Source organism: Scyliorhinus torazame, chromosome 1, assembly GCF_047496885.1.
Source record: "Scyliorhinus torazame isolate Kashiwa2021f chromosome 1, sScyTor2.1, whole genome shotgun sequence".
Taxonomy (NCBI): Eukaryota; Metazoa; Chordata; class Chondrichthyes; order Carcharhiniformes; family Scyliorhinidae; genus Scyliorhinus; species Scyliorhinus torazame.
The window spans coordinates 396,627,913-396,654,391 of record NC_092707.1 but is presented as its reverse complement, the minus strand read 5'-3'; the positions used below and the strand labels follow the sequence as shown (position 1 = coordinate 396,654,391).

At 51.1% G+C, this 26,479-nt stretch overlaps 1 protein-coding gene across 4 annotated transcripts in view; it reads left to right on the top strand.

Annotated features, from left to right (window-relative positions):
• Window positions 1-25,337, top strand: part of LOC140427820 (NHS-like protein 1) — a 135,294-nt gene extending 109,957 nt beyond the window's left edge. For all 4 annotated transcript variants that reach the window (XM_072513537.1, XM_072513518.1, XM_072513526.1 and 1 more), the window contains 3 exons: window positions 11,184-14,489; window positions 16,866-16,983; window positions 21,104-25,337. In XM_072513537.1, the coding sequence (XP_072369638.1) occupies window positions 11,184-14,489; window positions 16,866-16,983; window positions 21,104-21,884 (4,205 nt within the window). In that variant the 3' untranslated portion in view covers window positions 21,885-25,337. The remainder of the gene's footprint in view (window positions 1-11,183; window positions 14,490-16,865; window positions 16,984-21,103) is intronic.
• The last annotated feature ends 1,142 nt before the right edge of the window (window positions 25,338-26,479 follow it).

Genomic DNA, 26,479 nt, shown 5'->3' with positions numbered 1-26,479 from the left:
AAGAATTCTCTCCAGTAATTTCCCTACCACTGACGTAAGGCACACCGGCCTGTCGTTCCCTGGATTATCCTTCCTACCCTTCTTAAACAAAGGAACAACATTGGCTATTCTCCAGTCCTCCGGGACATCACCTGAAGACAGTGAGGATCCAAAGATTTTTGTCAAGGCCTCAGCAATTTCCTCACAAGCCTCCTTCAGTATTCTGGGGTAGATCCCATCCGGCCCTGGTGACTTATCTACCTTAATATTTTTCAAGACGCCCAACACCTCATCTTTTTGGATCTCAATGTGACCCAGGCTATCTACACACCCTTCTCCAGACTCAACATCTACCAATTCCTTCTCTTTGGTGAATACTGATGCAAAGTATTCATTTGGTACCTCGCCCATTTTCTCTGGCTCCACACATAGATTCCCTTGCCTATCCTTCAGTGGGCCAACCCTTTCCCTGGCTACCCTCTTGCCTTTTATGTACGTGTAAAAAGCCGTGGGATTTTCCTTAACCCTATTTGCTAATGATTTTTCGTGACCTCTTCAAGCCCTCCTGACTCCTTGCTTCTGTTCCTTCCTACTTTCCTTATATTCCACACAGGCTTTGTCTGTTCCCAGCCTTTTAGCCCTGACAAATGCCTCCTTTTTCTTTTTGACGAGGCCTACAATATCTCTCGTTATGCAAGGTTGCTGAAATTTGCCATATTTATCCTTCTTCCGCACAGGAACATGCCGGTCCTGAATTCCTTTCAACTGACATGTGAAACATGTCAGATGTTGATTTACCCTCAAACATCCGCCCCCAATCTTGGTTCTTCAGTTCCGCCTAATATTGTTATAATTAGCCTTCCCCCAATTTAGCACATTCACCCTCGGACCACTCTTATCTTTGTCCACCAGCACTTTAAAACTTACTGAATTGTGGTTACTGTTCCCGAAATGCTCCCCTACTGAAACTTCTACCACCTGGCCGGGCTCATTCCCCAATACCAGGTCCAGTACCGCCCCTTCCCTAGTTGGACGGTCTACATATTGTTTTAAGAAGCCCTCCTGGATGCTCCTTACAAACTTGCCCCATCCAGGCCCCTAGCACTAAGTGAGTCCCAGTCAATATTGGGGAAGTTGACGTCTCCCAAACAACAACCCTGTTGTTTTTATTTGTTTCCAAAATCTGTCTGCCTATCTGCTCCTCTATCTCCCGCTGGCTGTTGGGAGGCCTGTAGTAAACCCCCAACATTGTGACTGCACCCTTCTTATTCCTGATCTCTACCCATATAGCCTCGCTGCCGTCTGAGGTGTCCTCCCGCAGTACAGCTGTGATATTCTCCCTAACCAGTAGCCCAACTCCGCCACCCCTTTTACACCCCCTCTATCCCACCTGAAACATCTAAATCCTGGAACGTTTAGCTGCCAATCCTGTCCTTCCCTCAACCAGGTCTCTGTAAAGGCAACGGCATCATAGTTTCAAGTACTAATCCAAGCTCTTAAGTTCATCTTCCTTACCCGTAATACTTCTTGCATTAAAACATATGCACTTCAGGCCACCAGACCCGCTGTTTTCAGCAACTTCTCCCTGTCTGCTCTTCCTCAGAGCCACACTGTCACTATTCCCTAGTTCTCCCTCAATGCTCCCACCTTCTGACCTATTGCTCCCGTGCCCACCCCCCTGCCATACTAGTTTAAACCCTCCCGTGTGACACTGGGAAACCTCGCGGCCTGGATATTTATGCCTCTCCAGTTTAGATGCAACCCGTCCTTCTTATACAGGTCACACGTGCCCTGGAAGAGCTCCCAGTGGTCCAGATAACGGAAACCCTCCCTCCTACACCAGCTGTTTAGCCACGTGTTTAGCTGCTCTATCTGCCTATTTCTAGCCTCACTGGCACGTGGCACAAGGAGTAATCCCGAGATTACAACCCTAGAGGTCCTGTCTTTTAACTTTCTGCCTAGCTCCCTGAACTCCTGCTGCAGGACCTCATGCCCCTTCCTGCCTATGTCGTTAGTACCAATATGTACAACGACCTCTGCCTGTTTGCCCTTCCCTTCAGGATGCCTGCTACCCGTTTGGAGACATCCTGGACCCTGGCACCAGGGAGGCAACATACCATTCTGGAGTCTCTTTCACGTCCACAGAAGCGCCTATCTGTGCCCCTGACTATAGAGTCTCCTCTGACTATTGCTCTTCTGCGCTTTGACCCTCCCTTCTGAACATCAGAGCCAGCCGTGGTGCCACTGCTCTGGCTGCTGCTGTTTTCCCCTGATAAGCTATCCCCCCCGACAGTATCCAAAGGGGTATACCTGCTCGAGAAGGGGACAACCGCAGGGGATTCCTGCCCTGACTGTCTGCCCCTTCTGGTGGTCACCAATTTGTCTGCCTGCACCTTGGGTGTGAACACATTTATATAACTGCGATCTATGACGCTTTCCGCCACCTGCATGCTCCTAAGTGCATCCAACTGCTGCTCCAACCGAACCATGCGGTCTGTGAGGAGCTCCAGTTGGGTGCACTTTCTGCAGATGAAGCCATCCGGCACGCTGGAAGCCTCCCAGACCTGCCACATCTCACAGTCAGAGCACTGCACCCCTCTAATTGACACTGCGTCAATTAATTAGTAAATTAAATTTAAAAAAACTTTTTTTTTTAAAGGATACTGTTAACTATATGTTTTCTAGCACTAGATTTCTACTATAAATGTGAAAGCTAAATACAGTACACTCCGATCTCTGGCTTAGATACCCCTCTAAATTATAATTAAGTAATTGTGTTTAATTAGTTTAACTGCTTAATTTTTAAACTTAGTGTAGATTCCCAACCAGCCAATCAGGTCACAGCTTTACTGTGATGTCACTTCAGTTTCCCCCCCCACACACACACACACACAATTTGAAACGGTAATAAAAATGAATAAAAATCACTTGCCTTCCCAGGTTCTCAGATGATCTCTGGTTCTCTCCCTGCTGATTAAAAGTTACAGGCCAGAAGAAAGAGAGAGAACAAAACAGTAAGGAAAAAGCACCTTCTCCCACTCTGCACCGAATTACCTCACTGCACCAAGTTCCAAATTCCCACTCTGGATGTGTTTCACTCCGGTTGTGTCTCCTTCACTTGCGCAAAGTTTGCACATTCTCCCCGTGTTTGCGTGGATTTTGTCCCCGCAACCCAAAGATGTGCAGGGTAAGTGGATTGGCCACACTAAATTGCCCCTTAATAGGAAAAAAATGAATTGGGTACTCTAAATTTAAAAAAAAAAAGCGCCTCTCTTATTCTGAAGACAGGTCACAAATTGCCGTGACCTGAGCCTGCAGCTCTGACACAGGGAAATTAGGTCTTTTTAAAAGCTGCAATGCATGGGAAGGCAGATAGCGGGACACCCGCCATTCTAATCAAATGGGTATAAAATGTTATGAGCATAGGTATAAATAGGGGGTGGGTCAAAGCACGCGGTGCAGCCTGCTGGATATATTGTGCATTACACCCCCAAAGGTGACGATGGGAGCCATGATGTGGAGATGTCGGCGTTGGACTGGGGTGAGCATAGTAAGAAATCTTACAACACCAGGTTAAAGTCCAACAGGTTTGTTTCGAATCACTAGCTTTCGGAACACTGCTCCTTCCTCAGAGGTCCCTCGCCTGGTCCGCAAACATCTCACTTTTCCCCATATTTAGCTTATACCCCGAAAACCGGCCAAATTCCCCTCGAATCCTCATGATTTCGTCCATCCCCTCTACTGGGTCCGATACACCCACCACCACCAGACCAGCCCCTTGAGGCTCTCGGAGCAATTGCCAGCGGCTCTATAGCTAGCACGAACAGTGGGGAGAGGGGGCACCCCATCCTCGTCCCCCCGTCCAGCCTAAAATAGTCCGATGTTATCCAATTCGACCGTACGCTCGGCACAGGAGCCTGATACAGCAACCTGACCCAGTCAATAAAGCCCCGCCCAAATCCGAACCACAGATATTCCCATTCTACTCGATCAAAGACCTTCTCTGCGTCCGTTGCGACCACTATACAGCCTACTGTAAACAGTCCAACTAGGGAAGGGGCGGTACTGGACCTGGTATTGGGGAATGAGCCCGGCCAGGTGGTAGATGTTTCAGTAGGGGAGCATTTCGGTAACAGTGACCACAATTCAGTAAGTTTTAAAGTACTGGTGGACAAGGATAAGAGTGGTCCGAGGATGAATGTGCTAAATTGGGGGAAGGCTAATTATAACAATATTAGGCGGGACCTGAAGAACATAGATTGGGGGCGGATGTTTGAGGGCAAATCAACATCTGACATGTGGGAGGCTTTCAAGTGTCAGTTGAAAGGAATACAGGACAGGCATGTTCCTGTGAGGAAGAAAGATAAATACGGCAATTTTCGGGAACCTTGGATGACGAATGATATTGTAGGCCTCGTCAAAAAGAAAAAGGAGGCATTTGTCAGGGCTAAAAGGCTGGGAACAGACGAAGCCTGTGTGGCATATAAGGAAAGTAGGAAGGAACTTAAGCAAGGAGTCAGGAGGGCTAGAAGGGGTCATGAAAAGTCATTGGCAAATAGGGTTAAGGAAAATCCCAAGGCTTTTTACACTTACATAAAAAGCAAGAGGGTAGCCAGGGAAAGGGTTGGCCCACTGAAGGATAGGCAAGGGAATCTATGTGTGGAGCCAGAGGAAATGGGCGAGGTACTAAATGAATACTTTGCATCAGTATTCACCAAAGAGAAGGAATTGGTAGATGTTGAGTCTGGAGAAGGGGGTGTAGATAGCCTGGGTCACATTGTGATCCAAAAAGACGAGGTGTTGGGTGTCTTAAAAAATATTAAGGTAGATAAGTCACCAGGGCCGGATGGGATCTACCCCAGAATACTGAAGGAGGCTGGAGAGGAAATTGCTGAGGCCTTGACAGAAATCTTTGGATCCTCGCTGTCTTCAGGGGATGTCCCGGAGGACTGGAGAATAGCCAATGTTGTTCCTCTGTTTAAGAAGGGTGGCAGGGATAATCCCGGGAACTACAGGCCGGTGAGCCTTACTTCAGTGGTAGGGAAATTACTGGAGAGAATTCTTCGAGACAGGATCTACTCCCATTTGGAAGCAAATGGACGTATTAGTGAGAGGCAGCACGGTTTTGTGAAGGGGAGGTCGTGTCTCACTAACTTGATCGAGTTTTTCGAGGAGGTCACTAAGATGATTGATGCAGGTAGGGCAGTAGATGTTGTCTATATGGACTTCAGTAAGGCCTTTGACAAGGTCCCTCATGGTAGACTAGTACAAAAGGTGAAGTCACACGGGATCAGGGGTGAACTGGCAAGGTGGATACAGAACTGGCTAGGCCATAGAAGGCAGAGGGTAGCAATGGAGGGATGCTTTTCTAATTGGAGGGCTGTGACCAGTGGTGTTCCACAGGGATCAGTGCTGGGACCTTTGCTCTTTGTAGTATATATAAATGATTTGGAGGAAAATGTAACTGGTCTGATTAGTAAGTTTGCAGACGACACAAAGGTTGGTGGAATTGCAGATAGCGATGAGGACTGTCTGAGGATACAGCAGGATTTAGATTGTCTGGAGACTTGGGCGGAGAGATGGCAGATGGAGTTTAACCTGGACAAATGTGAGGTAATGCATTTTGGAAGGGCTAATGCAGGTAGGGAATATACAGTGAATGGTAGAACCCTCAGGAGTATTGAAAGTCAAAGAGATCTAGGAGTACAGGTCCACAGATCACTGAAAGGGGCTACACAGGTGGAGAAGGTAGTCAAGAAGGCATACGGCATGCTTGCCTTCATTGGCCGGGGCATTGAGTATAAGAATTGGCAAGTCATGTTGCAGCTGTATAGAACCTTAGTTAGGCCACACTTGGAGTATAGTGTTCAATTCTGGTCGCCACACTACCAGAAGGATGTGGAGGCTTTAGAGAGGGTGCAGAAGAGATTTACCAGAATGTTGCCTGGTATGGAGGGCATAAGCTATGAGGAGCGATTGAATAAACTCGGTTTGTTCTCACTGGAACGAAGGAGGTTGAGGGGCGACCTGATAGAGGTATACAAAATTATGAGGGGCATAGACAGAGTGGATAGTCAGAGGCTTTTCCCCAGGGTAGAGGGGTCAATTACTAGGGGGCATAGGTTTAAGGTGAGAGGGGCAAAGTTTAGAGTAGATGTACGAGGCAAGTTTTTTACGCAGAGGGTAGTGGGTGCCTGGAACTCACTACCGGAGGAGGTAGTGGAGGCAGGGACGATAGGGACATTTAAGGGGCATCTTGACAAATATATGAATAGGATGGGAATAGAAGGATACGGACCCAGGAAGTGTAGAAGATTGTAGTTTAGTCGGGCAGTATGGTCGGCACGGGCTTGGAGGGCCGAAGGGCCTGTTCCTGTGCTGTACATTTCTTTGTTCTTTGTTCTTTGTACTACCTCCACCTCCCTACATTCCGGGGAATCATGATCACATTTAATAGCCTTCTTATATTGGCCACCAACTGCCTACCCTTAACAAACCCTGTCTGGTCCTCCCCAATAACGTCCGGAACACAATCCACAATCCTGGAGGACAAAACTTTGGCCAGCAGTTTTGCATCCACATTCAACAGGGATATTGTCCTGTAGGACCCACACAGCTCCGGGTTCTTGTCCCGCTTCAGAATCAGTGAAAACGTGGCCTGTGACATCGTCGGGGGCAGCAGCCCTCTTTCCCTTGCCTCATTGAACATCCTCATCAACATCGGCCCCAATATCCCAGAGAACCTTTTATAGAACTCCACTGGGTACCCATCCGGCCCCGGGGCTTTACCCGACTGCATGGCCTTCAGACCCTCTACTATCTCTTCCAACCTGATCGGGGCCCCCAGCCCTTCTACCAGCTCCCCGTCCACCTTTGGGAAATTCAGCCCCCCCCCCAAGAAGTGCCTCATCCCCTCCGGCCCCGTTGGGGGTTCCGACCTATACAGCCTACTGTAAAAATCCTAAACGCCTTATTCACCCCTGCTGAATCTCCAACCCGGTTCCCATCTCCATAATTTACTTTCCCTATATCCCTGGCTGCCTCCCTCTTTCTAAGTTGCTGTGCAAGCATTCTGCTGGCCTTCTCTCCATGCTCATAGATCGCCCCCTCGCCTTTCCCAGCTGCTCCACCGCCCTTCCTGTGGTTAACAAACCGAACTCCGCCTGTAGCCTCCGCCGTTCCCTTAAAAGCCCTGCCTCTGGGGTCTCCGCATACCTCCTATCGATCTGTAGTGTCTCCTTTACCAGTCGGTCCGTCTCTGCCCTGTCCACCTTCTCCCTATGGGCCCATATCGAGATCAGCGCCCCCCTGACCACCGCCTTCAGTGCTTCCCAGACCACCGCTGCTGAAATTCCCCCCCGTGTCGTTGACCTACAGGTAGTTCTGGATACATTTCCTCAGCCGCTCGCACACCCCTTCGTCAGCCAAAAGTCCCACATCCAACCTCCAGTGCGGGCGCTGGTTACTGTCTTTACTAACCTGCAGGTCAACCCAGTGCGGGGCATGGTCTGGGATTGTGATCGCCGAATACCCCGTGTCCACTACCGCAGCCAGCAAGGCCCTGCTCAAAATAAAGAAATCAATCCGGGAGTACACTTTATGTACGTGTGAGTAGATGGAGAACTCCTTCACCCTCGGCTGCCCAAATCTCTATGGATCCACACCCCCCCATCTGCTCCATGAACCCTTTTAGTTCCTTTGCCATTGCTGGCACCCTACCTGTTTTTGAGCTTGACCGGTCCAAGCCAGGGTCAATAACTGTGTTGAAGTCCCCTCCCATGACCAACCTGTGCGAGTCCAGGTCTGGTATCTTCCCCAGCATCCTCTTTATAAACTCCACATCATCCCAGTTTGGCGCATGCACATTAACTAATACCACCGGCACCCCCTCCAGTTTCCCACTGACCATAATGTACCGACCTCCTACATCTGAAACTATTCTTCCCGCCTCCAACAACACCCGCTTATTGATCAGGATCGCGACCCCTCTAGTCTTTTAATCTAGTCCCGAGTGAAAGACCTGACTGACTGACCCAGCCTTTCCTCAATTTAATCTGGTCAGCTACTCTAAGGTGCGTCTCCTGTAGCATTACCACGTCCGTCTTCAGTCCCCTCAGATGCGTGAACAGCCCCCCCCTTCGCCGATCAGACATCCCCTTTTTTGGGCCCGCCTCCAGTCCGTGCTCTGTGCCTCCACTGCCCGCCCCCAGGCAGCCTCCGCCCCCAACCTCCCCTCTGGCCCTTAGCACAAGTCCTTCCCTCGTCAGCAGAACATTTTCCTCCCCACCCCCCAGTAACAACATTCTGTAACCCAACCCCTTTAATAAACCGAACATCTGCACCCCCCCTAGCGCTTCTGTGAGCTAGCCCGCCCAGCTAGCTTGGTGGCCCCCACCCCTGGCGCCGGATAGTCTTCCACCTATAGTTAGCCCCCCCCCCCCCCCCCCCCCCCCCCCCGCTCATACATATTCCAATGACAAACAATCCCAACACAATTGCCCGACAGAAAAAACAGGAAGAAAAAAGGAAAGCGATAACGCTACCAAAGAGCAAGTACGCGATCCACAATCTAAACAAGCACACCTCCATCCCCCCACAGTGCAAATGTAAACCTTAACTTACTCTGCAACTGGACCCAAGTCAGTACAGAAGGCACTATAGACAGCATCCACAAAACGAAAAACGAGAAACTTTTTTTAAAATAACATGAACGTTGCAGCAAAGTTCAAAAGTTCTCAGTCCACCACCAGTCCTTTCCTTTTCGCGAAGTCCAGCGCGCCCTCAGGCGACTCGAAATAATAGTGCTGTTCCTCGTGCATGACCCAGAGACGGGACGGATACAACAGTCCGAACTTCACCTTTTTCTTAAAAAGGATCAGCCTAATCTGGTTAAAGCCTGCTCTTCTCCTGGCCACCTCCGCACTCAGGTCTTGGTAGATCCGCAGGATACTGTTGTCCCACTTACAGCTCTGTGTCTGCTTGGCCCACTGTAGAATGTGCTCCTTATCCAAGTACCTGTGGAATCTCACCACCATTGCCCTCGGGGGGGGTCTCCCATTCACACCTTCCTCGCGAGTGATCTGTGAGCCCTGTCCACCTCCAAGGGTCGGGAGAATGCCCCATCCCCCAGCAGCTTCTAAAACATGTCAGCGATGTACGCCCAGCAACCGCTCCTTCGGACCCCTCCGGGAGCCCAGCGATTCTCAAGTTCTGCCGGCGGGACCTATTCTCTAGGTCCTCCACCTTCTCCAGGAGCTTCTTCTGCTGGTCTCTCAGCGTCCCCACCTCCAGCTCCACCGCAGTCTGATGTTCCTCCTGCTCAGCCAGCGCCTTCTCTACTTTCTGGATCGCCCGATCTTGGGCGTCCAATCTAAGCTCCAGCCGCTCAATTGACTCTTTTATCGGGTCCAAGCAGTCCCGTTTCTGCTGAGCAAAGCCTTCCTGAATAACTTGCATCAGCTGCTCCGTTGACCGCTGTGTCGACAAACCAGAGGTCCGGTCCTCCGCCATGCTGTCTCCTGCTGCAGCTTCAACCCAAGCCTTCTCTGTCTTTCTGTTTCTGCCTTTACGAGCACTTCTAGTCCTTCTCTCCATGCACCGATGTGGGAATTCAGTGCACAATTGCCTCTGTCGTCAATTTTTCAATTCAAGTCTGATAGAAAATCGGGGGACAAGGTCCAAACGTCGGACCCGAGCGGGAGCCACCAAATGTGCGACTTACTCCTTCATAGCCACCTCCGGAAGTGATTAACTCCACATTCTTGCCAATAACACAGCCTCCACTGCTCTCTGTGGAAGGGAATTCCAAACACTAACAGCCCTTTGAGTGAACCGATTCTTCCTCACCCCATCTTAAGTCGGAGACCACTTATCTTGAAACCGTTTCCCATAGTTCCAGATTCCCCTGCGAGAAGGAACCGTGCCTCAGCGTCCACCCCGTCGAGCCCCCGCAGGATCTTGCGCGTTTCAATCCGATCACCTCTCATTGTTCTATATCCATTGAGTAAAGGCCCAGGCTGCTGAAACTTTCAATGCCTCGCTACTCTGAATCAGTTACATGTAAATGCAGACAGCCTCACATTTAGATGAATCAGTTGGGACTTTATAGCAATCTGGCCATTTTCATGTAAACTGTTACTGTACTACATGTATTGTGGTAAACCACTGCCTGATGGCTCCGCCTGTGGCTCCTCCCCTCGGGCTTGGTATAAAGGTGGCTGACCTCCGGCCCTGCCCCAGTTCGGGATCAGTGGTCAGGGAGCTTTCTGTTTAGCTTATTAAAGCCACTACTCATCTTGTGTCAATTGACGGCACATCATATATCCAGTCGTCTGCTGCTGTGATCCTCATCTGTGTCATTGCTATCTCTAGATTTGACTTTTCCAGTGCTCTGCTGACCAGCCTCTCGCCTGCCACCCTTCATTAACCTGAGCTCATCCAAATTTGAGCCTGTGTCTTAAACTCACAATATGTCCAGTTCTCACACCTCTCCTGTGCCTGCTGACCAACACTGCCACTCTGAGGCAGCACCTCCATTTTAAAATTCTCACCCTCTATTCAAATCTCTCCATGGTCTTGCACCTCTCCATCTCTGTCATCTCCTCCAGCCCCGTAACCTCCTGAGGTATCAGTACCCCTCCAATTACAGCCTCTTGCGAATCCCCAATGACCTTCCCTCCGTGCCTTAGGCTGCCTGAGGCCTAAGCTCCGGAATTCCTGCCCTAAACCTCTCCATCTCTCTAGCTCTCTCTCTCCTTCTACAAGACGCTCCTTTAAAACCTACCTTGACCAATCTTCCAGCATCTGTAATAGTGTCCCCTTATGTGGCTCAGTGTCGATTTTTGCCTGACAGTGAACGGTTTTGTGGTGTTTTACTACATCAAGGTGCGAGATAGAGGCAGCAGGGTGGCGCAGTGGGTTAGCACTGCTGCCTCGCGACGTTGAGGTCCCAGGTTCGATCCCGGCTCTGGGTCACTGTCCGTGTGGAGTTTGCACATTCTCCCCGTGTCTGCGTGGGTTTCGCCCCCACAACACAAAGATGTGCAGCGTTGGTGGATTGGCCACGCTAAATTGCCCCTTAATTAGAAAAAAAATGAATTGGGTTCCCTAAAATGAAAAAAAAAATTAAGATGCTGGATAAAAGCCAGATTGGCAGCTGTTTAGTGCATTTTTCAGCTATATTGATATTTGCTTTTCCTTTACAGGTTCCGGGCAGACGCAGGTCAGAGGCCACTCTGTTATCCTCCCTGGTCAGTATTCCACCATAAGTCGCCTGGAAAGCAGCAGATCCACCAGGGTGCAGTCAGCGACCAAGGACTCCTCCTGCCAAACCGACGAGGTCAAGGTGGTGCCGCCATCAGTCCGGAGGATACGGGCGCAGAAAGGACAGGGCATCGCAGCCCAACTCTCCAACTCATCAGGCAACATGTCGACTGCCAGCAGTGGGACGAACGCTCAGCGTGCCAGCGGAGAGCTGCGTTTCCACAGCCTGCCCCGTCCCGGAGCCAGGGTCTCGCTGCACGAGCTAGATGATGCCTGCCATGCCCTGCGCAAGTCAGAGAAGCCGTTTGGCACGCTGCCAGGGCGGGTGGGCAAGCTGCGGGTGGACGGCTCAGCAACACAGCTCCGGACAAGCCCCCTGACCAGACCAAAATCGCAGGAGATTCCAGGCCACCAGGCCACCGGGGAAGAGCCCGCCAGGATGGTACGCGCCACCTCGCCCAGTGCCGTGTGCCCTACCCAGATCATAGCCCACACCACCCTGTCCTCAAAGGCCGAGGTGGTGGCCATACGCACGTCACAGGGCCGGGGGGGTTGTCCGCTGCCGCCAGGCTCCCCCGCTGTCACCACGCCCCTTACCGCCGCTGTCCTCGACAGTGCCGGTGGCCTGAAAGAGGAGCACTGCTCCTCCAGCGGCAACTGGAGCGGCAGCAGCGGTGACAATGGTGGCAGCTTGGGCCGGCATTCTCCGACCTCTGACACCGTCCTGCCCCCTTCCCGCTGTGACTCGGCTGTCTCCCTGGCACTGGGCCTGCGGGTCGATCTGGCAGAACCTCCGCATGCCCGGGACCGCGCTGGGGTGGCCAGCGAGTGCCGGCTGGAAGACCGGAGCGGCACCACGGAGAAGCGACCGGTATGCGAGACGCCACGGAGAGCGGGCACGTCCTCGCCAGAGACACAGGCTGTCAACTCAGGCTCTCGGGCCCCTGTCTGTCACACATATAAGACTTCGGACCACCCCCTCTCGTCTCCTCTCGCTGAGGTGGGCTGGAACTCCCTCTATCCGGAGGTGCAATATCCACCCGCGGAGGTCGCTGCCAGGTCACAGGGCGGGGGCAAAGGTCGGCGAGGCCTGGAAAGTCAAACTGAGTACAGTGACCGGTCCCTGGGCCGCAGCATATCCCTGAAGAAGACCAAGAAACCACCACTTCCCCCCGCCCGCATGGATTCCCTACGCAAGAAGGCAAAAGGTGCCCGACCCGTGCTCAGTGAGTCGCTCATTGCCACCCTCCAACGCTCGTTCGAGGTCAACCTTAAGAGCCAGGATAGCCCCTCGGCTTCGCCCAGTGAGGGTCGTGACCCCTGGGCCATGCGTTCCCGCAGCCAAAGCAATGCGAGTGCCGGCGGAGGCAGCAGCAACAGCAGCGGGCATTCCACCGCCGCCAGCAATTCCTACTCCACCAGCGCAGCCACGCCATCCCAGAGTGAGACCAGCAGCCTGCGCTCCGAGTACAGTGACCCCTGGGCCTATTACACTGAGGGGGCAGGCGGGAGAACCCAGGATCTGGCTCCACGGGCCAACGCATGGGACTACACACAGGACGAGTTGCCGAGAGCCTGCACACCACTCGTGACCAACGCCTCGGCGAAACCGAAGAGCCCATCCCCAGACAAGTCCCACGGCATCACCTCGCCCTCCAGCGGCTACTCCAGCCAGTGCAACACACCCACCATGCTGAACCCAGCCCCCGTCTTCTCTCACCAGAGATCCCCGGGGCCTGCCAAGCCAAAGCCAAAGGTCCCAGAGCGGAAATCTTCGCTGCTCTCCTCCGTATCGGCCTCGTCATCTTCCGCATCCCTGTCCTCAAACACCTCCGATTCTCGGCATCCAGTGGTGGACAACAGAACCGCTCCCTCAAACACACTTCCTGCATTCTCCATGGGTCCTCCCCTTCCTCCTCCACCGCCACCACTGTGCACCTTACCCCCTCCTGCTGCCCCACTGATTATCCGGCCCCTTCCTTCCCTGCTACCCCCTCCTGCTTCCCCTCTGCCCCTGCCTTCTGTCGCTAAACCTGCTTTACCCCCTCCCGCTCCCCACTTGCCCCCTCCGTCCGCCTCTCTGTCTACGCCACCCCCTGCTGCTTTCCCCCTGCCCCCTCCTTCCACCTCTCTGTCTACGCCACCCCCTGCTGCTTCCCCACTGCCCCCTCCTGCCCCCAGTCTGTCTAAGCCACCCCCTCCTGCTCCCCCACTGCCCCTTCCTGCCCCCAGTCTGTCTAAGCCACCCCCTCCTGCTCCCCCACTGCCCCCTCCTGCCCCTGCTCTGTCTAAGCCACCCCTTCCTGCTACTCCTCTGAATCTGAAGATGGCGGACTCTGCGAAGCAGTCGCCCACCCAGTTTTGCAGGAATGGGCCCAAGACCCCAGCTGAGCAAGCTGAGGCCTACAAGCCAGCCACAGGCAAGCCCCTCATCACACCCAGCGCTCTGCAGATGGTCCAGCTGAGGTCAGTGAGGAGGAGTGAGCGGGCTGACCCCCCGAAGCAGGTGCAGAAGCTGAGCCCCTGGTTGAAACCACAGCCGGAGCAGCCGGTGTCTCCACCGCCCCGAAAACCGGCTGTGTTACAACGCCCTTCCTCCCTTTGCCGGCTTGCCAAACACAACGAGGTCAGCAATGTTCCTGACAGAGGCCCAGCCCTCCGTTCTGAAAGCAAGACTGGCAGCACGGATTGGCCTGAAACATCGGCCCACCCGAACAGGCCTGGGGTAAGCTCTGGAAATGAGCTGGGGCCCATGGTGGACTCTGCTCCCACCGCTCCGAGCAAAGGCAACAAAGCCAGCAATGATGCAGAGCAAGAGAGGGCACTGCATCCTGAAAAACCCAATGCCAAATCAGCCAGCAGAATGCCACCTCCCATTGCCAGGAAACCCAAATTGAGCCTACTTGTCCCCCCATCTCCAAGGAGTCTCCTTCCTCTAGAGAAACGGGCGCCAGTCTCCTTGGAATCAGTCACAGAAGACATGACTACCTCGGTGACCGTATCGGCGGAGACCAACGGAGACCAGTCCTCAGCCCAGAGTGTGGAAGTGACAGAATCTGACAACTCCCATATTGCCGGGACGCCGGAGGACACAGTTCAGCAGGAGGCCTGGGATGTCGACGTGGAGAGCCTGTTGATTGAAAGCAGGAAAAATCTCAGTGTTAAAGAAGAACTGGCAGCAGATGACTCAAACACTTGGGATAGCATGGAAGACAGCAGTGAACTAACCTGCCAAGGTGACGAAATGGGTAAGATTTAGAACTAAAATGTATTTTCTTGTTCTTCCACCTCCCCTCCTCTCCCTCCTCCTCCTCTCCACATTGTCCCTCCTCCTGTCCTCTCACCCCATCATCGCTCTCTCTACTTGTCCCTTCTCCCAACTCCTTCCTAACTCCTCCTGTTGGTGCCCCACTCCTGTCCATCCAATTAGCCACCCATCCATTTATTTACTACCCATTCAGGGTCCCCACCCCTCCTTCGGGTGGTCAGTTATGACGAGGAGTGTAGCAGTGTTGCTGCTTGATGGAGGATATCAGGGGCAGCATGCAGCAACGCAAGAAGAAATACTCGCGTTTAGAGTGTACAAAAGGGTTTACCAGTGTTATCGGATTTGGGATTATAATGGAGTTAAAGAATGTTATAAGGGTGTAACAGGATGTTACAGAGATCACAGGGGTTGTAATAGAGTGTTATAGATATTACAGGAGGTGTAACAAAGGGTTATAGAGTTTACATGGGCTGTAACAGTGTTTTATAGAGTTTGCAGGGGGTGTAACAGTGTTACGGAGTTTACATGGGGTGTAACAGAGGGTCATAGAGCTTACAGGGGTGTGACAGAGGGTTACAGAGCTTACAGGGGTGTACCAGAGGGTTACAGAGCTTACAGGGGTGTACCAGAGGGTTACAGAGCTTACAGGGGTGTACCAGAGGGTGACAGAGCTTACAGGGGTGTAACAGTGGGTTACAGAGCTTACAGGGGTGTAACAGTGGGTTACAGAGCTTACAGGGGTGTAACAGTGGGTTACAGAGCTTACAGGGGTGTAACAGAGGGTTACAGAGCTTACAGGGGTGTAACAGTGGGTTACAGAGCTTACATGGGTGTAACAGAGGGTTACAGAGCTTACAGGGGTGTAACAGAGGGTTACAGAGCTTACAGGGGTGTAACAGAGGGTTACAGAGCTTACAGGGGTGTAACAGAGGGTTACAGAGCTTACAGGGGTGTAACAGTGGGTTACAGAGCTTACAGGGGTGTAACAGTGGGTTACAGAGCTTACAGGGGTGTACCAGAGGGTGACAGAGCTTACAGGGGTGTAACAGAGGGTTACAGAGCTTACAGGGGTGTAACAGAGGGTGACAGAACTTACAGGGGTGTAACAGAGGGATACAGAGCTTACAGGGGTGTACCAGAGGGTGACAGAGCTTACAGGGGTGTAACAGAGGGTTACAGAGCTTACAGGGGTGTAACAGTGGGTTACAGAACTTACAGGGGTGTACCAGAGGGTGACAGAGCTTACAGGGGTGTAACAGAGGGATACAGAGCTTACAGGGGTGTAACAGTGGGTTACAGAACTTACAGGGGTGTACCAGAGGGTGACAGAGCTTACATGGGTGTAACAGAGGGTTACAGAGCTTACAGGGGTGTAACAGAGGGATACAGAGCTTACAGGGGTGTAACAGAGGGATACAGAGCTTACAGGGGTGTAACAGAGGGTCATTGGGTTTACAGGGGTGTAACAGAGGGTTACAGAGCTTACAGGGGTGTAACAGAGGGATACAGAGCTTACAGGGGTGTAACAGTGGGTTACAGAACTTACAGGGGTGTAACAGAGGGATACAGAGCTTACATGGGTGTAACAGAGGGATACAGAGCTTACAGGGGTGTAACAGAGGGATACAGAGCTTACAGGGGTGTAACAGAGGGTCATTGGGTTTACAGGGGTGTAACAGAGGGTTACAGAGCTTACAGGGGTGTAACAGGGTTACAGAGCTTACAGGGGTGTAACAGAGGGTCATTGGGTTTACAGGGGTGTAACAGAGGGTCATTGGGTTTACAGGGGTGTAACAGAGGGTCATTGGGTTTACAGGGGTGTAACAGAGGGTCATTGGGTTTACAGGGGTGTAACAGAGGGTCATTGGGTTTACAGGGGTGTAACAGAGGGTCATTGGGTTTACAGGGGTGTAACAGAGGGTCATTGGGTTTACAGGGGTGTAACAGAGGGTCATTGGGTTTACAGGGGTGTGGTCCTGCAGCCTCACAGTGCCAGGACCCGGGTTCAATTCCGACCTTGGGTGACTGTCTGTGCGGAGTCTGCACGTTCTCCCCGTGTGTGCGTGGGTTTCCTCCGGGTGCTCCGGTTTCCTCCCACAGTCCAAAGATGTGCAGGGTTAGGTGGATTGGCCGTACTAAGTTGCCCCGTCGTCTCCAAAGGTTAGGTGGGGTTATGGGGATGGGGGGGCGGGGAGAGGGTCTAGGTTCGGGTGTGATTTCGGAGGGTTGGTGCAGACGTGCTGGGCCGAATGGCCTCCTGAACTGTAGGGATTCTATGAACAGTGTTGAAGTCGGCAGCTATATTCTGGCATCTTATATGATACTTCCTCCAACTTTAAATTCCGCTCTCTGGCAGGTGATGTGTTTGAACCCAGTTCCCCCATCTTAGCCGGCAGTTACGGATGGAGTAACGATGAACCAAGCACTCCCACCAGGCCCAGGACAACCGAGGACTTGTTTGCAGCGATTCACAGGTAGGAACAGGAATGAAAAGTCTTTGAACTGGCTCACTCGTTACCTGACCTGCATCAGCCCAAGTGGGACGGCCGAGATTTTTTTTTTGGTTCAATTACTTGAACTGGGCTGATGTCTGATATGATGTCTTTCCTGGTCTTGTGCTCTGAGGGACCTTGGGACATGTTTGGGGGGGGTGCGAAGGGGGGGACGTTAGTTAAATATAGCTGATGACTTCCTGGAACTAAGTTGATTGCCTCCAAATTAAGAGGCGTACGGGGCTATTAAAGGGTTAAATACAGCCTGGAAATTCCTCTGAGGAATCTTCAGCTGAGCCCAGTCTCCCGGCTCAGCTAGGGAACACTCGGGGAGGTTTCTGAACAGCGGCTTTAACAACAGCAGAAATCAGTCTCTGCAAGTGAAGGTCGCTCAGAAGGAGAAATCCCTGCATCCAATATCTTCCAATCAGGAAACAGCCTTTTCTCTCTTCAAGGGGATACTTCCAAGTCTTCAGGCTTAGAAAGAAGGAGGTCGGATCTGGGAGCGTGGTCTTGGATTTTTGGAGGGGTTTTTTTTGGAGTCTCTTTTCGGGTGTCACTTGTGGGTCTGTGAATCCCTTTTATTTTTCTGGAGTGAGAAGCCTGACTCTTTCATTTATGTGTCACTGTCTGTGCGGAATCTGCACGTTCTCCCCGTGTGTGCGTGGGTTTCTTCCGGGTGCTCCGGTTTCCTCCCACAGTCCAAAGCTGTGCAGGTCAAGTGGATTGGCCATGCTAAATTGCCCTCCGTGTCCCCCCAAAAAAGGTTTGCTGGGGTTACTGGGTTGTGGGGATAGGGTGGAGGTGTGGGGCTTAAGTCGGGCGCTCTTTCCAAGATCTGGTGCAGACTCGATGGGCCGAATGGCCTCCTTCTGCGCTATAAATTCTATGATTAGGCAGGAAAGTGGAGTTGAGGATTATCACATCGGATCAGGCTATGAGTGATTGGGGAGCGTTACTCAAAACGATGACGGCAATGGCGAACATTCAAAGAGCGCAATTGTTCATTCCTGTCTGGCGCAAAAATAAAAAATGCAGGGTAGGTAGATTGGCTATGCTAAATTGCCCCTTAATTGGAAAAAAAAATGAATTGGGTACTTTAAATTTATGAAAAATTATGGGGAACATAAAAACTGACTGCAAAATCTTCTAAAGCTATGTGAAGCGAAAAATATTAGTGAAGACAGACGCCTGTCAGAAACGGGAATTTATAATGGGGAACAAAGAAATGGCCGACCAACTAAATACATACTTTGGTTCTGTCTTCACAAAGGAAGACACAAATAATGTACCAGAAATGTTGGGGAACGCGGTTTACTGAGAGGAAGGAACTGGAGGAGGTCATGTATTAGTAGGGAAATGGTGTTGGGGAAATTGATGAGATTGAAGGCTGATAAATCCCCAGAGCCTGATAATCTTCATCCCAGAGTATTTAAGGAAGTGTCCCGAGAAATAGTGAATGCATTGGTGGTCATCTTCCAAGATTCTATAGTCTCTGGAACAGTTCTTACGGATTGGAGCGTGGCTAATGTAAACCGACTGTTTGAAAAGGGAGGTAGAGATAAAACAGGGAACTATAGACCAGTCAGCCTGATGTCGGTAGCGGGGAAAATGCTAGAATCCATTATAAAAGATTTGAATAATACCGTCCGATGGCTTCTCAGGGAAAATTAAAACGTCAGCAGCAGCGACCCGGAGGGGAGTGGGGGGGTGAGTGCTCCGTTGGGAGGGTGTGGGAAGACTGAGGCGCGTGGGGTCACGTCTAGTCAATTGCTATTGTATATTCTCTTTTTGCACTATGTTAATGTTCACTCTATTTTGCTGTGTTAGGATTATTACTATTTATTATGAAAAATTTTGCAAAACTTAAATTTAAAAAAATTAAAAAGAAAAAAAAAGATTTGAAAGCAGAGCACTTGGGAGAATAGTGGCAGAATCACATAGAGTCAGCATGGATTTATGAAAGGGAAATCATATTTGACAAATATACTGGAATTCTTTGAGGATGTAACTAGTAGAGTGAGGGAGCCAGTGGGTGTGGTTTATTTGGGCTTTCAGAAGGCTTTCGACAAGGTCCCACATAAGAGATTAGCGTGTAAAACTAAAGCACATACGATTGGCGGTAGTGTGTTGAGTTGGATAGAAAACAGGCAGGAAACAAAGAGTCGGAATAAACGGGTCTTTTTCCAAATTGGCAAGCAGTGGCGAGTGGGGTACCGCAGGGATCAGTGCTGGACCCCAGCTATTCACAATGCATATTAATGATTTGGATGAGGGAATTAAATGTAATATCTCCAAATTTGCAGATGACACAAAGCTGGGTGGGAGGGTGAGCTGTGAGGAGGATGTAGAGACCCTTCAGTGTGATTTGGACAAGTTGAGTAAGTGGACAAATGCAGTATAATGTGGATAAATGTGAGGTTATCCAGTTTGGTACAAAAACAGGAAGGCGGACTATTATCTGAATGACTATAGATTGAGAGAGGGAAATGTGCAACGAGACCTGGGTGTCCTTGTGCACCGGTCACTGGAGGTAAGCATGCAGGTGCAGCAGGCGGTAAAGAAGGCAATGGTATGTTGGCCTTGGCCTTCATAGCGAGAGGATTCGAGTACAGGAGCAGGGATGTCTTGCTGCATTTATACAGGGCCTTGGTGAGGCCACACTAGGAATATTGTGTGCAGTTTTGGTCTCCTTATCCAAGGAAGGATGGTCTTGCTCTAGAGGGAGTGCAGCGAAGGTTTACCAGACTGATTCCTCGGATGGCGGACTGACGTACGAGGAAAGATTGAGTCGGTTAAGTTTGTATTCGCTGGAGTTTAGAAGAATGAAGGGGGATCGCAATGTTTTTCTTTATTCTTTCGTGCAATGTGGGTGTCAGTGACAATGCCAGAATTTGTGGTTCACCCCTAATTGCTCTTGAATTGACTGCCTTGTTCGGCCATTTCAGGGGGGCAATTAGATAGAATTTACAGTGCAGAAGGAGGCCATTCGGCCAATCGAGTCTGCTCCGGCCCTTGGCTAGAGCACCCCACTTAAGCCCCACACTTCCACCCTATCCCCGTAACCCAGCAACCCCACCTAACCTTTTTGGACACTAAGGGCAACTTAGCATGGCCAATCCACCTAACCTGCACATCTTAGGACTGTGGGAGGAAACCGGAGCACCCGGAGGAAACCCACGCAGACACGGGGAGAACGTGCAGACTCCGCACAGACAGTGACCCAAACCGGGAATCGAACCTGGGACCCTGGCGCTGTGAAACAGCTGTGCTACCGTACTGCCCAGTTAAGAGTCCACCGTATTGCTGTGGTCTGGAGTCACGTGTAGGTCAGACCGGGTAAGGACAGCAGATTTCCTTCACAAATTGGACGGCACAGTGGCACCAGTGCTTAGCACTGCAGCCTCGCAGCCAGAGACCTGCGTTCGATTCCAACCGAGGGTGACTGTGTGGAGTTTGCACATTTCCGCCGCATCTGCGTGGGTTTCCTCTGAGTGTTCCGGTTTCCTCCCACAATCCAAAGATGTGCAGGTGGATTGGCCATGCTAAATTGCCCCTTTGTATCCAAAGATGTGTAGATTAGCTGGAGTTATGGTGATGTGACGGAGGGGTGGGCCTAGGTAGAGAGCTCTTCCAGAGGGTCGATGCAGACCCGATGGGCCAAATGGTCTACTTCTGCACTGTTGGCATTCTATGGTTCTGTTCTAAAAGGACAATAGAGAACCAGGTGGGTTTTTTTTTACAGTGACCCGCTTTTTATCATTCTTCCACACTCGTGGGTGTTGCTGGCTAGGCCAGCAAAAGCTGTCACGGTCACATTGCTGAGCCGAGCTTTCAATTCCCAATTTAAACGTGTGTGTGTATCTGTACCTATCTATCTGTCCCTGTCTCCATACTAAGGACGGGATCAGAAATTCCTGCTAAAAAACAATTAATCCATGCTAGGTTCCCAATTTTTCCATCTAGCCCATGAGGTCACACCCAAAACCCTGGCCTATATTGCTGACTGTCTCTCTTTATCTGCTCTATCTCTCTCTCCCCACTTTTCTCTTTTTGTGTAACAATTAGGAGCAGATTTTACAATTGTGTTTCCCGTCTTTAGGTCCAAAAGGAGAGTCCTGGGTCGGAAAGATTCTGAGGACGAGCTCAGTAGGACTGTGTCCCCGTCTCCTCCCGTCACCCCCGTGGGAACCGCCTCCAGTCCGGGCAACTCGAAACAGGTCGGCTCCATCCAGAGGAACCTGCGGAAATCCAGCACCAGTAGCGACAGTTTCAAGGCTCTGCTTTTGAAGAAGGGCAGCAGGGCGGAGGCAGGCTGTCGCATGTCAGCGGCCGAGATGCTCAGGAGTACGGACCCCAGGCACCGGCCGGGCGAGCCCCCGCAGGCCGAGACAGCCCGGGCCAACGGCTGGAGTGCAACCGAGAGCCGTTCGCCGGGGCACCGGGGCAGGAACCCTCGTGAGGAGTGGGCCTCGCAGGAGGGGCCGATGCCCCGGGGTGCGGGGCTGGTGGGTATCCGGCACGCACGCTCACGGACGCCCCCCTCGGCCGCCAGCAGCCGATACAGCGCACGGCACCTCCACCTCCATCGGCTCCACAGCAGCCCCATGACCGTCATCTGCGAAGGGGAGGCCGAGAACTCTGAGGTAACCGAAGGTCAAAGTCCAGGTGATGACGGGCGTCGGCACAGCGAGGGAGATATAATCAGCAGCAGTGGCCTGGAGCGGATTTGGGCGAAGGAGCCCAAAGGTAACGGCATCACCTCGGCCCCTGCCTCACAAAATCTCCCAGACTCAACGTGCGGGGCAGCAGACATTTATTCGGCCCAGAACGGCTTCACAACTTTGAGCGAAAAGGGTGCAAACCAGGACTGGGATTCGTGAAAGATGAATAAACAGCAGAGAGACTGATTTTATTCCCCTGCATTTAAATTTTTGTTTGAAAGTCAATCGCAGTGCAAAAGGCAAAATAAACCCATCGCGGAAAAGCCTTAAAAGTGAAGACATTGGCCTTCCCCAACCCCCACCTCACCCCGCCCCGTGCTGAGCTGTGCAAAATGGGGGGGGGGGGGGGGTCGAGCCATATGCTGAAAAGAGAGACTTGCATTTAAATAGCACCTTTCACAACCTCAAGAAGTTCCAAAGCGCTTTACAGCCAATGAAGTACTTCTCTGACATGTTGTAAAGTACGGGGAAAAGGGCTCCTTTGCGTTCAATGGGGAAGAGTTGCGGAGGATTTGAGCAAACGTGGTTCTTACACATTGACTGTGTAGCGAGCACCACTGTTGTGTCTTTTTGAGATGAAGGTGGGCTTAAGGCTGCTGGATGGACGAGAGGCTGTGGGGAGAAGCGAAGAGATGGCAAGAGGAAGGTGGCTTTGGAATCTGGGGTTGATGGAAGAGAGAGAGAAAGGGAGAGAGCAAAATGAAAGACTAGAGGGAGAGCACAAGTAGGGTGAGAGTTTTTTGAAAGTTTTTTTTTTGTGGGCAAAGGTTCCCGCCTCTGGAACGCACTGTCGGGGCGGGTAGTAGAGGCGGGTTGCTGCACATCCTTTACAAAGTACCTGGCTGAGCGCTTGGCACGTCTTAAACGTTTGGGGCTATGTGCCAAGCGCTGGCAAATGGGATTAGGATTGGCAGATCAGGTGCCTTTCGTGCGGCGGTGCAGATTTGATGGACCGAAGGGCCTTTTCCGCACTGTATTTTTCTGTGATTGCATTGAGTTGAATTTCTCAATGGAACTGAGGTCGAGAGACTTGCAGTGCTCGTGCCTGGGCAGCAGGTTCTGGGAGAGTAGAGCTGTGTGTGGGGATCGAGGTCTAAACTGGCCACAATGGAGGGTTGGAGTCCGTAGCTGGTTGATCCCTCCATCCCATAGCGAAGGAAGTACTGTAAACGGAAGGGTCAGCATCGGATGATCCATGTCATTTGTGTTGTTCATGGTTAACTGTGTCAATCAACATGACAGCGGGCTGTTCAGAGAAGGAGGGCTTCCTGTTCAATACCCAGCCTCTGATTAGCTCACTTAGTCAGAAGGTTTGTGTTCCCAAGAGGGACCAGGAGCTGAGTGGGGGGGGAGGTTATAGTGTGAAAACACTCAGCCCTCCGACTGCTGCTCCGACTGGGGTTCTGACTGGAAAACCCAGCGGGGTCAGAGGCCAGGTCGGTGGGGTGAGATGCCAGGCCACTGGGGTGAGAGGACAGGCTGGTGAGGTCAGAGGCCAGGCCATTGGGCTCCCTGTCGCCCAGAGAGCCTCGCCTTGTCTGCCAAGCAGAGCCACCTGCAGTAGCCAACAAGCTGCCCACCACCTCAGACTGTATTAGAAGTAAAAAGATAAAGTCGCTAAAGTCCCGGATGGCTGCTTTCCCCTTTGAGGGGGGGGAGCTGACTGGTGGTGATTTAACCTGAGGGTCACCACACCTCAGGAGAAGGCTGGGCCTTCATGAATAACCTCAGCCGGTTCAGGAATTGAACCCGCGCTGCTGGCCTTGACCTGCATCATGAACCAGCTGTCCAGCCAACTGAGCAACAGTCATATGTACAATGGCTGGTTGAACTTGAATTTGCACACTGCAGCAGTCTGTGGAAGCTAAGCCACATCTCTATTGTGACTAAGATTGGTTCAGTCTCAGCACAAGATCACACGCAACCTACCATGGAGAGAAAGGCTGGGCTGAGGTATTTTCCAGCTAGCAAGCATTGGGACATATTCCTAATGTTCCCCATTTAAAGCTCAGGTCGGGACACAAAAGGGGCTGGTTTAGCACAGGGCTAAATAGCTGGTTTTTAAAGCAGACCCGGGCAGGCCAGCAGCGCGGGATCAATCCCGTGCCAGCCTCCCCGAACAGGCGCCGGAATGTGGCGACTAGGGGCTGTTCACAGTCTTCATTTGAAGCCTACTTGTGACAATAAGCGATTTTCATTTCATTTTGTTTTCAGATGGAAGCTTTGCCTTCACAATTTCCTGCTGACTCTCTGACCACCTTGACCACCCTTGCCCAATCTAAGTCGCGCCCAATCTCTGTGCCTGCATTCCTCCTGCCCTGAGCTCCATGCAGGGGTCCCCGTCACGGCAGTGGCCTTGCGACGCACATCCCGTTAAGTGCCGCCTCGATAAAGTCTGCTTAAAGACCTTCTCAAATCTAGCATCTCCATTCCCTCTCTGCCAGCTTCGCTTGAGTCCAGATTCCCAGATGTCACAACCTATCAAACCAAAGCCAAGGCTGCTGCTGACATTCTTTTCCCATCCCCCCCCTCCAAAAGAAAAGTGTGCGATTGAGAAAAGGAACTGGCTGGTACAAGCTGGGGTGTGCTATAGTTGGTCTGAATGGTGCCCCTAGCATCTGTAAGTGGAGCAAACAAGGCGGGATTCCTATTAGCCCGACACCTATGTGTCTGAATGTTAGCTGAGGTGGAGGGGGGGCGGGGGGGGGGGGGGGGGGGGGCGGGAGGCAGGACGCAGGATCGATCTATGACGCCTCTCAGGTTGAACAACTTTGGTTCACTTCAACTTATGACTATTTGGGTACAGCAGAGAAGAGAGAGCAGTGACAGTAGAGCAATCACTAAACGGTGTCAGTCAGGAGAAGATGATGACTGGGGGACGTGGGTAGGAGAGTGAGGGGCAGGGGGGCGGGGTGACGCTTTGTTGTGGATCGAGACAATATTACAGATATATGACTTGAATATTCCAAACCCTGTCAGACCTGCTGACGTTCAGTTACCAAAGAAACGGAAACTTTCCCAAGAAGAAAAAAAAAACTGCCTACAGTATTCTTTTGAGAAACATTCAGAAAGATTTAAAATAAAATAAAAAATTACTTTGCTTTTGCACCCTGCCACACAATTGAAGCCTTACATGTTAAACTAACCTGAAGCACATTCACTCAATTGATATCCGCACCAAAGCCAGCTGGACTTGTCAAAGGGAAGAGATGTTTCTTCCCTGCGTTCTGAGCTTTATATACTGTTTGTACATGTACAGAGATTGTAAAATGGCATCTACTTTTTTTTTTTTTGTTTGGATTCCCTTTATAAACGTGAGTTTTGGAAATTTGTACATTTTAGTGTTTCATGTTTTTACATTGGAAGTTTGTAGATTATTTATTTTAGTACAGAGAGAGTGTGAGAGGCTTTCCTCTTTCCTTCCTGTCTTTCATGTGTCTGGTATCTGCTTTTACTGGGGATGCAGGGAGGGATGGAGGGTGCTTTCTGTTCTGGTAGGAATTATACTGGAAACACTGGGGCCTTCCAGAACGCCTTTATTTTTTGTAGAGGGAAGGATGTAAAACGATTGCTGTGTTTTCACACTTCAAATAAAGCAAGATTTTCAGCTCACCCGCAAAGCTCGTTCTTGCACACAAATAATAGATTACCGAGGGGATCCCCCCGTTCACCTTTTTAAGTGTCATTTTAGCGCATTCCAGAATTCACCCGCATTCTATGTTTCGCAAGTAGCTCCCATTGTCAATGTTGTTCATTCATGAACATAGCGTCTTTCGCAACATCAGGATGTCCCCAAAACATTTTACAGCCGAGAAAGAAAGGAAGTACTCTTTGAAGTGTAGTCACTGCTGTAATGTCGGAAACGCAGCAGCCAATATGTGCACAGGAAGATCCCACAAACAGCAATGCGATAACGACCCAGATCGTGTTTATTTCAGTGGTGTTGATTATGACGAGGCAAAGCCGCCTGCTCTTCTTCAAAATGATGCCATGGGATCTTTTACATCCATCCGATGGGGCCGTGGTTCAAATCCTCTGCCAAACGATATCAACTCTGACTGTGTTGCAACAGTTAAATTGCATGCCGATGCTCACTACCTGGGCTCAGGTGAATAATGGTATTCAGCAAGGTCACCCAGCTCCACCCTCATACCATTACTTCATCTCTCTCTCGATCCAGCTGCCCTGAAACCCTCATCCATGCCTCTGTCACCTCCAGACTCGACGATTCCAATGCACTCTTGGCCTGCCTCCACCATCCATATACCCCATCCCATCTAAAATCCCAGCCTGTACTCTAAATTAGAAATGAGCAAACGTGACACCACTGTTTAAAAAAAGGAGGTAGGCAGAAAGCGGGTAATTATAGGCCAGTGAGCTTAACTTCGGTAGTAGGGAAGATGCTGGAATCTATCATCAAGGAAGAACTAGCGAGGCATCTGGATAGAAATTGTCCCATTGGGCAGACACAGCATGGATTCATAAAGGGCAGATCGTGCCTAACTAATTTAGTGGAATTTTTTGAGGACATTACCAGTGCGGTAGATAACGGGGAGCCAATGGATGTGGTATATCTGGATTTCCAGAAAGCCTTTGACAAGGTGCCACACAAAAGGTTGCTGCATAAGATAAAAATGCATGGCATTAAGGGTAAAGTAGTAGCATGGATAGAGGATTAGTTAATTAATAGAAAGCAAAGAGTGGGGATTAATGGGTGTTTCACTGGTTGGCAATCAGTAGCTAGTGGTGTCCCT